The sequence below is a fragment of the Rhipicephalus sanguineus genome, chromosome 1 (assembly GCF_013339695.2).
Source record: "Rhipicephalus sanguineus isolate Rsan-2018 chromosome 1, BIME_Rsan_1.4, whole genome shotgun sequence".
Taxonomy (NCBI): Eukaryota; Metazoa; Arthropoda; class Arachnida; order Ixodida; family Ixodidae; genus Rhipicephalus; species Rhipicephalus sanguineus.
In genome coordinates, this window is record NC_051176.1 from 249,653,978 (window position 1) to 249,671,010 (window position 17,033).

The 17,033-nt window shown below is 43.0% G+C and overlaps 1 protein-coding gene across 1 annotated transcript; it reads left to right on the forward strand.

Annotated features, from left to right (window-relative positions):
- Positions 1-7,667: 7,667 nt before the first annotated feature.
- Positions 7,668-16,173, forward strand: LOC119377151 (protein C19orf12 homolog). The gene is made up of 2 exons (XM_037646739.2): positions 7,668-8,188; positions 11,239-16,173. Exons 1-2 carry the CDS (start codon positions 8,029-8,031, stop codon positions 11,496-11,498), a joined length of 420 nt encoding a protein of 139 aa, XP_037502667.1. The 5' UTR covers positions 7,668-8,028; the 3' UTR covers positions 11,499-16,173.
- Positions 16,174-17,033: the final 860 nt, after the last annotated feature.

Consider the following 17,033-nt stretch of genomic DNA (forward strand, 5'->3'; position numbering starts at 1 on the left):
CGTAAAATTCCGAGCAAGGTTCAACTCCGCCTCGAACCCTGTTTTCTCCCCCCTCCCCTTTTCGCAGGAACGAGGCAGGCCCAAAGAAAAGCCGCGTAGCATCCGAACTCGAAGCCTTGAATAACGTTGTTTGAGGCCCACGGCACTTGAAAATTCGTAGAAGAGGAGTCGATGATGGCTCCATGCTTTGCTGACTGTCGGACAGCTCAGCAAATTAATGCAGAGGTTTGAAACGCGTATAACCGTGACCCCCAGAGAGGGGGGGGGGGGGGGGGGCTTATCTTTAGACAAAACGACGATAGGTTCTGTGTTCCCCTCCGCCTCACTATTCTTTAGTCAAGTACGTACGGTCAAGCAAGCTTTGATACCTGCAGGTGGAGAGATACGCGTCATCGAAACAGAGACAAGTTGTCGACGCGACTGTTTAGCTGCCAATTTTCAGAACGAAAGATGGTGCCAAGTCTCTGCTGACGGGGCTGAAGGGCGGTAAGTCTGTATATTTGGAGGGAATCAACATCTGAAAATAGTGGGAAGCGAGCGAGTGCTCTCCGAAGTTCATCCCGAAGACGAGAGTTGGTGCTTGAGTGATGAACTTTTGTTAAAGAGAAGAAAAATTGGTGAACACGGGGTTTCGCTGAAGCCAGCGGCACGGCCGTGTTCATGAATTTTTCATCTCTTCAAGCTTTCATCTTCCCTTGAACTTCAAACTTTTGTTGAAGTCATAAAAAAGTAACTTCATTACTATTTCCCTCGTCCAGCTGTAATCTGCAATACGTAACTACATTTTAAAAAATTCTAGAAAAGTAGTTACAGTGGCGTACCACTCTCACTTTGTCCGCCGTTTATATATATATATATATATATATATATATATATATATATATATATATATATATGCACACAGAGGGATCATGATGATGATGCAAACTTTATTTGGGACTACACTTTCTCTGAATTTGACGTCATTATTTATATTCATGGAAATTATGAGATTATTTGCTTTTCAAAACTTTGTTTTCAATCAAGGAGGAATTTGCACAAAGATATTGTGCAGGCTGGGCCGTCCTATAGATGGCTTGCACCGACATCACGGAAACCCCGTATGTTAATTGGAGCACCAGCATGTGGAGACGCGACGCTAGCGATGCCACATTAATGCTATCAAAACATCACATGCAGGTTATTTCATTACGCACGCGCAGAGACGCTCCTGCCACGTCGTTTTCACATTGTCGTAATTTGTTTGTCATCAAAACCACCATCGTGGAGTACCAGTACATTCAGAAGCGGTGTCCATGACGTCACGTGCAAGCCATCTATACTGCGACAACACAGCAGTGTTTAATAACATTTTGGAAATATTACCGTGAAGTTATATTACCGTATACAGCGCGCCATATTTGACCTGTACTTCATCTGAGCATTCCAAACTTCACAGTCTCAATTTGGCGTTGTAAATACGATGAGTATGAAGAATCTGGTATGAGTGTACTACCTTAAATGCTCACTTATTAAACAAAACATGTGGCCGACAAAGCAACGTACTTCGCAGAAGCGTTCAGGATAATCCGAGTGCCAATTTCTTTACTCTTAGAGCCCTCTAAATAGTCTTTCTAAAGAAGAAGACCAAGTTCAGTCGATCAATATTTAAGCAAACCACATTGATCTGGTTGTGTATAGTTATAAGATTATAAATGACTGCGAATTTATATACTAGGTGTCGTTCCTCGCCCTCCTACTTTTCCCAGCTTGGGTGCGGGGTGGTCGGGAAAGCGGTGAAGTGGCCCTTTACTCCTCCCCTCCGGCTCCTCCAATTAAATAGCCTACTCAAGCTGTGTAAGCTCAAATTTTCATTTAAAAAATGTGGGTGATTATAAGTTTAAACCGCATTGTCCCCTTCCGTATAGGTCGTTAGCTGTTAATAATTGGTCGAGAATTTCTGGGTCACGCTCACAGCACCTGCTCGTATCACGACGCAACAAATGACGCGCAAGTGATCGACCGCGTAATTACCACTTACGTATGACTCCGTAACAGAAATAATAATAATAATAATAACAAACTATTTTCATTGGTCATTGGTTCTGTACTATTCGTGCAAAATTTTCGGTGTGCCATAAAATCGCCTCCTTGTTAGGCGACGTCACGAGTATGCGAGAACTCGCGGCTTTAAAATGAAGTCTGCACAATTGGCAGCGCATTACCGTGCTGAACAAAATTTTTTTTCGGAATAGCGACAGTGTCTCTTTCTGAACGTAATTCAAGAAGGCTGCTCGCCAATAATATTGGCAGCGGCTACTTATAGCAGCTTCAATACTAGTATAATGATGTTGCGCTGTTCTCACGCGTGTACAACTTTCTGTGAACTCATCGTTGCTGACAAAGAGGTAGAGAGAGAAATAAACATTATTAGGAACAGACACAGTCCTTTGCAGGTGGGCAGCCCTCTTAGTCCAGAAAATCGTGGACGCTGTTCATCTTCCTGGTGACGTAGATCAAGTTACGGGGCAAACTTGAAAGCTGGGCTTCTCAATGTGTTCGACTCCACAGCCTTGTTAAAAGCCGCCGCGACCGCTGCAGGCTACCATATGATAAGCAAGGTGAAGCAAGTTAATCGTAGACTAAAGTGGGAATCTTTTTCAGCTCTCCTGGCTAGGCACAACTAAAATGCACGACACATGTGCACACTCATCAACGCACAGCAGCTTGGATATGAAGCAGTGGCGATGCTAATCGTTTTTAATGAAAGAAAGAAACTAAATTTCCTGAAAAAACATAGAGCATTTGATTGGGCTATAAAATGTTCACTGGTTCCCGCCCGTATTTGCGTCACCGATTCCGTAAATTTCAGGCCAAGCAGAACAAAATAAAATCATGACAGATTGCTGTAATGTTATAGAGCCCCAGCTGAGCGATAGCCTCCTCTGCAATGCTCGAACGCAAGACGTGAAAGCGTGGAATAGGCAGCCCGCACCGCAGAGAGCCTACAGTGCATGGTCATGACACACGGAGGACAGTCGTCAAAGCTGAATTGGAGGACAAATTTTATAAAATTATTTACGTTATTGCTGCGTTCAAGTAAAATTTTGCCTGACTTGTTAGTTTCCCAGTCTGCAGCCGACAATTACCACTGTCGAAAGTGGGGGGGGGGGGGGGGGGGGCTCCGCCCCCCTAACATTTCTCAGTGGGGGGGCTAGCGACCCCCTTGCCCCCCCTCCCCCCGGTAGATACGCCTACGAGCATAGGCGTGCGCAGGGTTCCCCATCAGGGGGGGCAAAGGTTCATCGCAGCGCCCCCCCCCCCCCCACCCTACTAAGTCAATGTTCATCAAGGCTTGAAAGCCATTTATTTTCTCAAGACCAGCTCATAACCTCCAAAACCAATAGTTTTGAGTTTGCATGGAGGTGCTTCAAATACGGCATTCAGCTTGCAGTCGACACTATTTCAATAGATATAGCTTTTCGATACTATCTCGTTGGATCGGCTCTCTCTTATCCTGTCGATGAATCAATTAAAAACGCCCAAGTGGCATCCTTTGTCGTAAGTTTAAGCCAGCGAGCATATATACATGCAGTCTGTCATCATGCATTCCAGTCCTAAAGTTCACATATCTAACCACTTAGTCGCCCACAATCTCAACATGTTTTCTCATTTGTCATCAACAATCAAAGTACAGTAGAGTTTTCGTGCTGCATTTGGGCTAGCTTTTTCGAGACAGTGAGTCATCTGTGAAGCCAGCATTTCCGTTCTCGTATAGTGCGCTTTGCTACAGTGCTCGATTAAACTTCGAATGTACGTACTCATAAGCTGATCGAGAATAGAAGTGCAGCGTTAATGCATACGCCCGCAGCTCGGATGGATACGTGCCTTTCTGGTCTTTTCGTGCCCTGTGGAGGGGTTGCTGTATATATGCATGGGGGAGACCGCAGTGAACATCCCCCAGCCCTACTCAGACATGAGCTTTTGATCCTTGATCTCGTTTATTATCGCTTGAGGGTCTAACCTCGCTCTCTTTGGCCAGCCTGCAATTTTTCTGCTGCAGAATTTTGATCTTGAACTGTTTATCTGTGCAGGTGATGCAACTGTCACATCTTCAACAACTTTTTTCAATTTGAACACATATAACGGCCGGGGTACCCCGGAGCCTCGGTTAGGTCGCTTTATTTGCAGCTGAAACGAGCATTGCACAGTTTAGACCTACTGGTTCGGCTGCACTGCATAAAACAAACACAAATACCAAAAGAAAAGGCACGAATGTAAGAAAAAACAGGTCCTTGTGTATAGCCCTAATGACGTTACTTAACATCGTAGTTGCGAGCTACCCTTTTTATAAGCCCCGCCGTGGTGGTCTAGTGGTTATGGCGCTCGACTGCTGACCCGAAGGTCGCGGGATCGAATCCCGGCCGCGGCGGCTGCATTTTCTATGGAGGAGAAAATGTTTGAGGCTCGTGTACTTAGCTTTAGGTGCACGTTAAAGAACCCCAGGTGGTCGAAATTTCCGGAGCCCTCCACTACGGCGTCTCTCATAATCATATCGTGGTTTTGGGACGTTAAACCCCAGATATTATTATTACCCTTTTATAACACATCAAGGCAACCGATAACGAAATCTGGGGAGTCGCCTATTTATATAATTTCAACAAAAAGCAAACGGTGCGTCCTTTTCCTATTTGCGCTCCGCACCAGTGGTATCAACAAGCACAAGATTGTGTATCACTAGGTTTTGCAAGTGTTTTACAAATACGTCAAGCACAGTCGGACAGCTACCGGGTCGCAGCCTAGGATCCGGTCGAAACAATTCCAGTGCCTCTCTCTAACATATGTGATCGCCGTCTTTTGGCTTCCAGACTTCCCGTCAAACAGCCTGCCCCGACGTGCTTCTAACATTTGGCTCCTTAAGAAACCGGTTAGGAAGAAAGACGATCAGATGTGAAATTAGAGACAGATTGCGAGCTGTCAGCATGTGTTTTTCATCAAGCTCGAAATGTTCTGCTTACAGCTGAAACTTCACCCAAGAGTACCTTTTCGCTGGGCGTAGCCAGAAATTTTTTTTTTTTTTTTTTGGGGGGGGGGGGGGGGGTTCAACCATACTTTATGTATGTTCGTGCGTGCGTTTGTATGTGTGCGTGTATATATGCGCAAGCAAAATTGAAAAATTTCGGGGGGGGGGGGGGTTGAACCCCCCTCCCCTTGGCTACGCCCCTGGCCGTACGCAACGCACGATATACCCAACAACGTCCGGACGCCTCCACGCCAGAGAAAATCTGGAACATCTATGCGGCCGTTGCAGCATGCGTTGCGGAAGGCGCGCCTTCTGCCTATGGCAATATGGCGGCGCGCGGCTTCACCTGAGGTAGAGTGTACTAGAAGCTTTTGAGTGGCGCGAGCGGCTGCCTGGGCGCGGGCGTTTCAACGTGGAATGATGCGGTGGCGCTGGCGTCGACCAATCTTCCCGGGCGGATGGCTGGCAGGCGTTCCGCTGTACTACCTCTCCGTCGCGCCTAGTGTGCCGCCCAAAGTGATCTCCCTTTTTTTTCTTCCTAGTTATACCTCCTATTTTTTCATAAATATTAATGCAAATAAATATAATTTGACATTTTGATTATTATTATTATTATTATTATTATTATTATTATTATTATTATTATTGAAGTTGCCGCCGACCGCACTGCAGCTCGAAGCAGCGTAGCACATTGTACAGTATAACGAGCGCGTTTTCTTTTCCTTTTTTACAGAGTACATTTCTTAGCTGGTACACACCGCGGAAGGCCCCCCCCCCCTCACCAAAAAAAAAAAAGGAATATGCTGCACACAAAACGAAGAACCCTTGGCCCGTTCCATGTAAAACACCAAAGCTGTCATCGAATAAAGGGCGCGTTGCTTGTGGTTGCGTTCACACACGACAAAAAAGCGGGCTTTGACACTGTTTGAAGAACAGCAGAGTTTTTCCAAAGCTCACTTTTTGAAATATGGGAATGGATTTATTGTTGTAGGACCCACAAAAATGCAAACACGTAATACTGCAGAAAAATGTCTTCAATGAAACATAGTAGTGGAAGATTTTTAGAGTTTAAAAAACGCGACACCACTGCAAAGCAATGTCCTAACTGTAATCATAATAATTGATAACATAAAAATACAAGGTTTGCATATTTATAAAACAATACATTTGCAGTAAAGAAATTGTAAAAAGCATAAAATTATAAAGCCAGGATACAAAAGATAACATAAAACAAAAAAATAAGCAAGCAGAACGACAGAGTTTGGGTTGTATTTCCAAAATGCATTTAAATAAAAGAAAGATGTTATAGGTTGCAAAATCCGTCGAAGGGACACTAAAGTGGAACAATAAATCGACTTATATCGATGCATTGGGCTCCGAGAACCCTATGCCTGCTAAATTCACCATCACAGGTTTATCAATACAAAAACATTCAAGATGAAAATTTTATTGTGAGATTTCGCGTCAGAATTTGCACGTTCTCTCGCTTACAAGCCTCTTCTCGGAAAAATTGCTTTTTTTTCTTGGTGTACCTTTAAAAATTAAAAGTGAAATAAAATATGTAGGAAAAATGACATTCTTTTTACGCCACTGTAGCAATTTATAGCCTACTCAATTTCAGATGCTGCTGTGCGCTTCTTTGTTTCTCATCCCGCGACTCGTTCAAACCCTTGATATTCTCAGCCCTCTATTCAAACCCTTGATTCTCAGCCGGCACACTGGTGCCGCCGCTTTGTTTGGGTCCGCGGAGCCGGAGTTTTCAGCGTCAAATATGCAGGCATGTTGGACGAGATCCTCGGGACCTAGACGGGACTGCATCAAGGGCAAGCGTCGGCGTTCCCCTAAGAATTCGGACTTGAACACCATTGATAACATGCACGTAGTCTCTCACAATGACACAATGAAATGTGCTTCGAAATGTAATTCGCACACAGCACAATCGGCGTCAAGCGGTTTGTCAAGCCGATGGAGGTTCTGCTCCCAAAGAAGTCGTCGTTCTTCGTCTTTCGGGGCCTTAAAAAGGGATAACTTGCGACTTTGTTGCACACGTGGATATCCAGTTGTGCAACCTGGCGCGTAACAATGGTTTAAACGCTGTTTTTTTGTCATTTCGCGACCAAACGGAGATGCTGGCCATGCTGCCGAGCAAACCAAGTGGGAAGATTGGGCGATGGCAGCGCCGCCGCTACTTTCGCCGCAAGTTGGGGAAGGAACATGCAAGGGGAGAGCGTTTCGGTCGCGCCACTACCTGAGGTATCCTGAGGGGCGCCTTCTCCACTCCAGCAAATTTTATTTAAACCTCCTTGGACGTTCCCAAGGAGGTTTAAATATTTTAACCTCCTTGGGCGTTTCGGGATTATCAGACCCAGAGCTACCAATTAAAGCACAAAAGTCACAAACAAAATTTTTTCTCTGTCAGAGGGGTCCGACACACATGCCTACGAGGACAAAAAGAAGACACGTACCAGTTACAACATTACACGTGCCTGTCTGTTGGATACTTGTGTTTTTGCGCTGCCTTTTCTTTACGTTTGACCCGTGCGTCAAGATATTTTTGTTTTTTTTTTCTTGTCTTTTTTTCCCATGGTTTTTTTTTTTTCACTTAGCCATAATACAGCCGTATCGAGCCGATCGAGGCAAGCGGGCGAGTCGGGACGTGACGTCAGTAGTGGAATCACATGGCGCTTTGGGCGCTTGTTTACGTTCGTCGGAGCAGGCGGCTACGTTACGTAGATTTTGTTATTTTGACTACCTCGTCAAGTTCAGTGCGATTTTACACGGACAGTTGATTTCTACAGCAAGCGTGCTGTGCATGGAGAGGCTTCCGCCAAGGAGAAGTAGAGCCTTTAGCACCGCCACGTCGCACTAATTTTCCTTGAAGTGTTGCGACGCGTTGTTTAACGCTGCGTCACACCGCTGCTAAGAAAGTGCCGGAAAGACAAAATTAACCTTTCCTTGGTTTTCTTCAGTACTAGTGGAACTTGTCCACACTCACGCCGGGCCTTCGTTGCGGAGTGACCGCAAACATGCCTGTCAAGAGGGACGAAATGTTAGATGTTCTGTGCATGGTGTCCAAAGAAGAAAACTTGAGGGTGACACTGAAGCATTCGGCGAAAGGCGGTCTAATCACTGGTGCAACTGCGATGGCAGCCGGCTTTCTTATGGGACCTGTTGGGTTAGCAGTTGGTGAGTACATTTACAAATTGTTCCACTATTTGGTCAAGCTCTCATTTAATGCATTCGATAAGAAGTGACGCTTGTCGCCAAGGTAGTTTTTTCGTCGCAGCATTAAGTACTAGTCGGATCCAGAACTTCACGTCGTCTGTTTAACACGCGTGGGTCTTTCGCGCGCGTCAGGCATCTGTGCCGTTAATCTGTATACGCTGTTCAGTGTACTGGAAAGGCTGAAGTGTTGCGTACTGCGGGTGTGTGGAAGTGTTCGCCGTTTAAGCGTTGCCTTTAGTAAGTGATTCTATGTTGCCTTCGACGATGTCAAGTGTCTACATCAAAATATTGGGCTGCCTTTGACGTTTGTTGGTTTCTCCTGTCACACCCCTCATGACCATTCGCATACTTCTCCAGTAGAAAGTAACGCATAGCTGAGATCGACCCACTCCTTTTTTTTTTCTTAGCCTTAATGTTTGTAAATCGATGTCGCTGATATCTGCTATTAGTTCACGCGTTTGTGAATTTACTTCTTGCTTCTATAGTAGTACCTAGTAGGCCTGCATAATGAGCTACTTAATTGTACTATTTTCTCAGCCTCCAGCATCTAAAATGGCATTGAAACTTCCACCTTCGCTAATGAATGGAGATCTCCTAAAGAAACAAAAGCATCAAACACAAGGAAAACATAGACAAGCACTATTTGAAGTGCATGTGTAACTATCGTCAAGGGCTTGCCGTCACCCGCCACGGTGGTCTAGTGGTTATGGCGCTCGACTGCTGACCCGAAGGTCGCGGGATCGAATCCCGGCCGCGGCGGCTGCATTTTCGATGGAGGCGAAAATGCTTGAGGCCCGTGTACTTAGATTTAGGTGCACGTTAAAGAACCCCAGGTGGTCGAAATTTCCGGAGCCCTCCACTACGGCGTCTCTCATAATCATATCGTGGTTTTGGGACGTTAAACCCCAGATATTAAAATTATTAATTAAGGGCTTGCCGTCTAATACTCCTTGAAGGTAACTAGTCCCCTTTCATCTTACACTCCTGTCTATTTTATTTTGAAGATTTTTATCAGTAAAGATAAATGTATGCCCCACTGTGGTTCCTGATTATATGCCTAAATACACAGCTGCGTGTCATCTCATTTTGCTATAAATTCCGAAGTAACGTTTCATGCTCATACCTATTTCGTCGTGCTTGCCCCTCCATCAACCTATTTCTGCATGGTGAATTTAAATAACCATTTACTGGCGGCTGGCCCATTGTTGGCAGCAGGCCTCCATTTGAAAAGTTGGTGTTTAGAAAGAGGTAACAATCGTATTCAAATTCCCTGCGCCGTGCATAACTGATGAATTTGGCTGAGATGTTCACAGCAGTGTAATCTACCTGTGGAATGTACTGACTTATTTTAAAGGGACACTAAATAGAAACAATAAATCGGTTTAGATCGATAAATTGTGCTCTGAGAACTCTAACGTCGTTAAGTTTGCCATCATAGGTTTATTAATAGAGCAGGAAATCAAGTTCAAAGTTTCATTTTTAAATTTTGCGCCGAAATCTCCACACATGACGTCACGGATTTCAAAGTGTAGTTATTGTATTTTGGCGCCATTGGCTGGACAAGATTACCCCAAACTTGGTATGCTAAGTCTATGGCCCCCTTAGAGGACAATGTACTTCATTTTTACCGATTAGGAACTACATAGTCCCTAGTAGGCGGCGTCAAAACGTGTGACGTCATGGCGAATGGTGCGGAAACTTCTAGGTGGCGTCGCCACCCACATTTTGTTTTTGCTTGTTTTCTCGCTTACTAAGCGTCTTCTCGGAGCAAGCATGGTGTTTTTGGTATCGTGAAAGAGTACTTTACTAATATGAGAAAAATCGTTTTATGTCAAGGTCGTGGACTTTTTGACACCTTAGAACCTACAGGCAAGCCTTGGAGCACCCTAAATAATTTGCTGTAGTAGCTTTTCGCCAGCTTCGGTCTTATGGGCAATCCACACTGTGTTCTAATAAAAATGTGAAGTTTTCTATGAATATTTTGACACAGTCACGTTGGTAAACTTGGGTAGAGGAGCTTGACATTTATATTAAAGTAATGAACCTTGCTTCTTAGTGTTCACACTTCTATACCCTGTATTCCTTTTAGTGCATGATACATAGCTCACATACTTTCAAGAATGTAGATCGGACAGCTCTGACCCAGCACTCACACACATTTGAAGCTACCCAGCTCTTACATATGCGTATGTATGTTCAACAATGCACAGCTAGTAGCATTATCCTTGCCAGTGTATCTGCTTTTCGCTGCAAGCCACGAAGCCAACTACTCGCTCTGATAACCGACTTGCTCTTGTAGCTAGCAGGTAACGTGTCGCGCTACTAAGCACGAGAGCACAGGTTCAATTCCTGGCCATGGCGGCCACTTTTCGGTGGTGGCAAAATGCAAGAACACCCACATACTTTCCTTTAGGCATGTTTGAGCTTGTGTTTTTATGTGTGTGTGTCAATCAGTCAATCATTCAAAACTTTATTTCCAATATTTCCAACAGTATCATCTTCAACCACATTCACAAAAAATATTGAAATATTTTTGCTAGATGGTTAGTAACCACAGAGGTATAACCAGTATGCCTACAGCTACAGTATATGTTCACTAGCAGCACAGCATGAAAAGAGCCCAATTTTCGTGCATCTTTCAGCCAAAGTATAGTTTGCTGTGGTAATATAAATTACTATTGTAGCTAAAATGTTAATCCAACATTTCAGATACCTTATTAGCACATGCAGCAGCACCCGTAAGTTTTAAAAAATACCATTTTCAAGAACTTGATTATTCCACAGTTTTAGTTCTCTAGGAACAGTGTCCCCGTTAAATAAAATTATCTGTTGATAATTTAGTGTCTTTACCTGGCTCACATTCGTTTGGCCTGATGTTTTTGTCCTGTTAGTATCAAGTATGGTGAAACATTTGTCTCAGGAATCGTCTTCCAGGAATTCACCTACCTCAAGCACAAATAAAAATTGCGTCTTGCGAGTGGCAAGTGATCTATGTGTGTCCTCCCTTGCAGGTGGGGCACTTGGTGGCTGTGCAGCAGCAATCTTGATGCGAGACAAGTTTGTGTCTGCTGCTGAGATTATCAGCAACATGTCTGACAACCAAAAGGACGAGCTTATCACAGCTGTGCAGCGAGCTCTCTCTGACATTGAAGTTATGGACATTGTGGAGATGCTGGCTCTTCTATGTGGTGATATCCATGTCAAAAAGCGTATCATTCGTGCGATAATTGACTATTTTCACAGCCAGATGCGCTTGGAAATCATTGACTGAAGATTATTGCATCGCGGACGCTACTTTTTCAAGTTGTTCCAAATTTATAGCATGATCTCCTTTGTTAGAAGCCTTTTTTTTTTTTTTGTGCCTATGTAAATTCATGTTCATATGTGAGCCCTAGGACCCGTTCGCATTTAGAATACTCCTTTGTAGTTCTATGAAACGCGTGACCTGGACAACACGCAGAGGATGTAGTAATCCCTGCTCCCTGGGATAACTAGGGAATGAAATTTGCCTCTGTGCACTGGTAAAAAAAATTTTCAAGTCAGATCGTGGCTTCAATAACTCAATACAGTTTACTGCACAGGTTCAAAATATATGGCACAGAGGCTACAGGTACACATTTTACAAGTTTCTATCAATTCAGACTTACCCAGAAAATTTAGTTTGAAGCACTCAGCTGCTCATGTATGTGATGTGACTGGAAGTCGGAACAAAAAAATTACTTATGCATTTCGTTCCATTCGTACTCGGAAAGCATTCACCACCCTTAATGGGGCACTGACACACAATTTTGGGGCTGAGGTAGCCTGGGGGATCGATTTCCATGAGCACACTTATGTCATCTACCAAATATCAACAGCGAATAGAGGTTGGTAGGTAACTTTCTAAATTTTTAAGTTCTCGTGTGCAGTCCAGCACTGCACCTTGCGACATTGACATCATCTGACCTGTAGGTGACCCCCAACTTCCACGGCATCCCCACTGCAGCCAATCTCTTAGCTGGTGCAGCTAGTAATGATGTCAAAGTCACCATTGCCCTTTTGCCACACTTGCGCCAGCTGACTACTCTTCGGCAACTCCTCGCACGTCCGTGCCCGTGGCGAATATTTGAAAAGTGTGGAAGCCTCATCAGACAATAATAACAATGACGCTAACTGCAACGACATTGTGCCGCACATGCGGCAGGCAAAAGAAAGCGAGCAGACGATGAAGGCTGTGTGGAAGTGTGTCACAGTTCCATGTGCTGCAGTGGTGAAGTTTGTTTACCACATTTTTCATGCTAGATGGTGTTAGCTGCACCCGACAGCTTGTCATTCTCAGAGCTTTCCTAAACCGAAACTGAGACTGGTTGGTAATGAACAGACTGTACTTAATTATCTGTTGTGCAGTGTGGCAAGTGATGTGCCGTGCTGTGTCTAATAGGCCCCAGAAACATATTGCAGCAATAATATACCAGACCAAAATTTTTGAGTTTGTGCCCCTTTAAAGAAATGGATGTGGCAGAGAATGACTGGGGTGACAAAGTTGCTTGTGCAGGCATCCGCTAATGTTTAAGAGTGAAGTAAAAAAATTTTGCTTTTGTATGAAACAAATCTATTAAAAGGAAACGCTGATTGAGCATGTCAGGGTGCAATGCACTCATCATAACAATGGAGGTGCCATTTTGGGTGGCAGTGGCACACAACACTACTATTGCTTGTGACTGATATATTTAGTTTTTTGGGCATGAAGGCACTGCATAAAATAATGCTTCAAATAATGCTTTCTGCTTCAAATAGTGAAGTAGAAATATTTTTGTGTGTATGTTTGCTTAGATGTTACAATTGGCAGACTTTTTTGACACTGGCATTTGGAGATCTCAAGTGAATTAAGACATATTCATCAATACGTACACCATAGTATAGTGCCATAATGCATTTCTTATCGTTGTAATTAGTGTGTTTGCATCTCATTGTAAGCTCTTTTTCTTCCCCAGTATATTTGGTAGCAGCAGCTTGAAGCCGTTTGGCAGGGTGCAGTCTAACGAGTGTCTTGAGAAAAGGTGAGGTGTGAAGTCGAACAACTTTTTCACTGCTTTATATAATGCGTTTCATGCATTATATGGGATTTTAATGAGTGTCAAACAACACTGCTGACATTTCAGTTTTGTGTAATAATTCCAGTTACATGGATAAGAAGAAAGGGAACCAAGGGGCTTAATTTCTGTCTGTTGGATTCGTATGATTCTGTTATATGAGCAGTATGCATCCTGCCATCTTTAAAAAAATGAAGTGGAATGAGTTTTTTCCTGATTCATTTATGTGTAGATGCAGCATCATGGCATTGCTGAGCATTGCAAAGCCTAGTACAAGCGTGTTACAAACAAAAACAGGAGAACTAGACTAAAGCATCGTTGCCAGAGCTGATGAGCGGTCACAGCCACTATCTTATTACTGGTGTACATTTTTCGTGTGTAAAAGAAAGTAGCTGCAGTGGTTTTGATGCTGGGTAATTTTGTTTGATCTCGGTCTAAACATTACATCATTCAGAGTAAGATTTGGAGTAACAGTTTATAGGTTGGAAAGATAAAAAAAAACTACCACCATTTCTCATGCTCTGCATGTTATGTTTAGTGTAGCTGTATATGCTCCTGCAGTGGGAGCATGTACAAGAGCACTAGTTATGTTGGAATGGCATGGAAACACTGATAGGGGCCTGCATTTGCAATTTTATGCCAGTGTTGGTGAGAAGCAATAGGATATGCCAGTAATTTATGTAGCACTGGCACCCATTCACAGCATAATTAGCTGGTGGCCTCTTGTGTATCTCACAGGGAAACCTCAGAAGTCTGTGTACTCACTCACAAAGTTGCACGACTGAGACATGGACAGAAGGAAGACACAATTAGACACACGTGTGTCTTTCCTCTGTCCGTGTCTCAGTCACACAACTTTGTGCATTGTAATGGCAAATCAGCAGTCCGTGATTGCGACCCTAGTGAAATACAAAAGCACTTGAGTGCCCTGCCACGCAATGAGGGACACCACGACTCGCCACAGGTCTGCCATTCCACTTGTTGAGGGTGAAGGTAGTGCTGTTTGTCAGTATGAGCTTTTTTTTTACTTGATAATACACGTAGAATTAAATGCAAATACCTATACACAGTGGGCGCTTTTTCTTTTTTAGACATTACAGATTTTTTAGAATAATGCTACGACAGTCAGGGTGCCGTTGTCTTTATTGACTTGGCAGTTGTTTATATGGGAAAGTTGTTGGGTGTCACAATTCATGTAATACCGATTTTCTAGAAATCACGAAAGTTGCATGCAAGTTGAGATATTCATCACTGAATATTAATGGCGTTATGAAAACTGACTGCGCCTGGCGTGCAGAATATGCAGCCGCTCTGTTACGTCAGACCGGAACTACCCATGACAAGGAAGTGATGAAACTTGAATTGAGGTGCATTTAGTCACATAGCTGAGCAATCAAGGTGTTGGTCACATAGCTGAAATTCTAATGAAAACAATTGATTACGAGGGCACTTGCCAGATTTTTGTATTTAATCTCACATATCAACCATAAAGTGTATGTTAAACATTGCTGCTGTCTACCAAGTGTGCTGGAGGCCACTTGGCCCTCCTTGGCATGAGTCTGTTTATCTGTAGTGTGAATTGGTCAATGTCAGTAGATTTGAGCTTTGTTTTGGGGATATTATATGGTTTTAGCTCATATGGGCTTTTATAGTAACAGATGGCCACAGTGATGAGAATCATTTAGGCCAGCAATTAGTGGTATTTTGTGTGCAGTATTGAGCTGAGATTGCATACTTTATATTCTTCTTTTTGTTAGTCTTTATTCTGGAATATGTTGGGGTATGACTGCATTTAAGAGTTGGCGTGTGTTTATCTGAATGTGAGTGTATTTTAAATATGAGCTTATCTTTTTACTTCTCGCTGAAAGAAAACAAACATTGGTGGCTGTTTCAATTTTAAATGCTAATAGTATAAACTGTGCTATTTTTATGCAGTTTTCTCAATTTCTTCGTCTTGAGGTTTTAGATTTATGTTCAAAAACATTTGCAGTAGAGCACAGTAAACATGTATATTGACTGCAGAGAGTGAAACGAAAAGGATAGACAAGGATGTTAACCAAGTGAATGCATGGTTTGCTACCCATTAACTGCAGATTTTCGTAGTCATCAAGGTGGATTAATATTGTAAATGGAAAGTCAGAGGAAAAATTCGTAGCTTTTATGTGTGATGTGTACCTCTCATATACCTTTAAAAATGAAGCTTTTCCTTTTTTCCCCTTTTTTGCTCTCTTTTGTAGCTGCAATGACATTATAGAATATACGCGAATCTACTTAATATTATAGTGGGAAGAAGTAGCCAGCATATTTTCAGAAGGGTCTTATTGATAGCAAATTTGGCTGTGCAAAAGCACTTTGTACTGTGAGTTAGCATGCTTTAGCTTTGTCAGTGTTTTTATAATTCCAAGTAATCTTTCATGAAAAAAATGTTCATGCTTCATATAAGTCTGTTACATATAAAGACCTCTCATGTGGTACAAGTGCCTGAAAAAGCATTGGGCTGTGATAAAACTGCCTCCATTGTGTTTAGTAACATTTTGTAGGTGAGTGCAGTGGAACCAGAAGAGCTAGTGCCGCATGTTGTCTGTGTGCCAAAGAAACCTTTTGCGTTATGCATTGCTGTGTTGATAATTGTCAACGTGTGCTATTTTGTTACAATAAACATGTATAACTTGATTTTATAATGAAGGTGCGTTCCTGTCAAACTTGCTTATGCCTGTGGCTTCACATTCACCTGTCAAAGTGACGTATGGAGTGTTGCATTTAGATGGTTGCATCTCCACAATACACAAAATTTAAGCCTGTTCTTCAAAGAGGAGTGTTAAGGATATGAAAAGGAAAGGAGAACGAGAAATAAAACGTGGGGTGTTTATCTTGCCACCTTCTTTTGCTTTGTCCCCTCCTTCATTCTGCAGTTACATAGTGTCTTGACAGCATAACTTCCATTTTCGGGTTAATGGACTTGGTAAACAAATCAAGGGTATGCCACAACACACGCACACCAATGTCAGGCGCAATACATTATGATCACGCCATGCACAGATGGTTGCTGTGGCAAAACAGACATTTGGGCTATTTGGTTGCGTGATTGCTATGTCATAGCGCAGAAGGGAACTGAATGGATGACAATCTGCATGTGGCAGCACCAATGTAAACCACACAATGTGCGATAAAGTCGCTGCCCACTGGTATCATATAACCTGTATTGCATTTCAGACAACTGAAACACTGAATTTATGCTCCTGAGTGGTCACAGGGTTTCTGCACATTTAGTACGAATATGCTCCATTACACAACTTTTGCATGGAATTGGGTTATATCTGCCTTTTGTCTACTTTATGTTCCTACTATAATTTGCAGCAATCATATCTGATATGAACCAGGCCATGAGACAGTCTCTCTCATCTATCACCTTTTAATTGCATTTGAGGGTTAATTCCCCAATAACTGTTGTCGCAGTGAACAAGAGGGAGAGGCAGAAACGTACCCTTTCAGAATTGCAAACGTAACTTTTTGGTAATATAGTTTGCCAAGCAGATGCCTATGTAGCTCATTTTCAAATATGTGTATATGTAGACATTGGTTCCCAGAACAAAACTGCTCTTTTATTTGATCATTCACTAGCACTATGGCTAAGAAAATGTAAAGCATGTCTGTAAATCAGGAAAAGGGTTTGTTGTGTTTATACTTTTAATAATTCTCTACTACAGCAGCAGTTTCCTGTGGCTGTTGCTGTG